This window comes from Pterocles gutturalis, unplaced genomic scaffold (assembly GCF_000699245.1).
Source record: "Pterocles gutturalis isolate BGI_N339 unplaced genomic scaffold, ASM69924v1 scaffold13933, whole genome shotgun sequence".
In the NCBI taxonomy this organism is placed as follows: Eukaryota; Metazoa; Chordata; class Aves; order Pterocliformes; family Pteroclidae; genus Pterocles; species Pterocles gutturalis.
Window position 1 is genome coordinate 266 of NW_010120648.1, and position 1,135 is coordinate 1,400.

A 1,135-nucleotide genomic window follows, 5' to 3' on the forward strand; every position below is an offset into this window, starting at 1 on the left:
CAGGTGGGACGGGGGGGTCCCATCGCCGTGGGGCGGGTGCCGATGGGTGCTGTGCCGCAGGGATGCCGTCGCAGCCCACCTCCCTGCACTACGCGAGCCCCTACCAGCTGAGCGCCTACGCGCTGGCGCTGAAGGCGGTGGGGGAGATCATCCAGGACTACGACAGCGACAAACTCTTCCCCGCCTACGGCTTCGGCGCCAAACTCCCCCCCGATGGCAAGATCTCCCACCAGTTCCCCCTGATGGGTGCTGTGCCGCAGGGATGCCGTCGCAGCCCACCTCCCTGCACTACGCGAGCCCCTACCAGCTGAGCGCCTACGCGCTGGCGCTGAAGGCGGTGGGGGAGATCATCCAGGACTACGACAGCGACAAACTCTTCCCCGCCTACGGCTTCGGCGCCAAACTCCCCCCCGATGGCAAGATCTCCCACCAGTTCCCCCTGGTGCGCCCCGGGAAAGGGGGGGACACCAGGGTTGGGGTACCCACAGGAGCTTGGCTTTGGGGGGAAAGCATCTGCCCCACCTGCAGCCTTCCCCAGCATCCCACAGCCGGGGCGGGGGGGACACTGGGAGCTGTGGTCCCCCTCCAAGCGTCTGTCACCATCCCCCAGAACAACAACGCGGAGAACCCCAGCTGCGCCGGCATCGAGGGCGTGCTGGAGTCCTACCTGCAGAGCCTGCGCACCGTTCAGCTCTACGGCCCCACCAACTTCGCCCCCGTCATCAACCAGGTGGCTGGGTGAGCACCAGGGGACTCTCTTCCCTTTACTGTCCCCAAACGCCATCGGTCCCACAGCAGGGCTGCTGGAAGGACCCCATGACTTGTCCCCCCCAACATAGGACGGCTGCCCAGGTGACCGATGGCTCGCAGTACCATGTCCTCCTCATCATCACCGATGGCGTCATCTCCGACATGATGCAGACCAAGGAAGCCATCGTCACCGTAAGGGCATTCTTGTCACCATGAGTCCACCCCACCCCATGGGTGATGCCCCAGCTGCCATCTTGCTTCTGCCCCACAGGCTTCTGCCTTGCCCATGTCCATCATCATCGTGGGAGTGGGGCCGGCTGAGTTTGAGGGTGAGTTGGGGCTTGGGGACACCAGGGAAAGGGGGACGGGAACGGTGTCCCTTCCT

General features: G+C 65.2%; 1 protein-coding gene across 1 annotated transcript in view; it reads left to right on the top strand.

Annotated features, from left to right (window-relative positions):
* The first annotated feature begins 62 nt into the window (after window positions 1–62).
* Window positions 63–1,135, top strand: part of LOC104464317 (copine-9-like) — a 1,454-nt gene continuing 381 nt past the window's right edge. Inside the window, exons 1-5 of the mRNA XM_010076984.1 lie at window positions 63–216; window positions 261–442; window positions 611–738; window positions 840–942; window positions 1,022–1,079. Of these exons, the coding sequence (XP_010075286.1) occupies window positions 63–216; window positions 261–442; window positions 611–738; window positions 840–942; window positions 1,022–1,079 (625 nt within the window). The remainder of the gene's footprint in view (window positions 217–260; window positions 443–610; window positions 739–839; window positions 943–1,021; window positions 1,080–1,135) is intronic.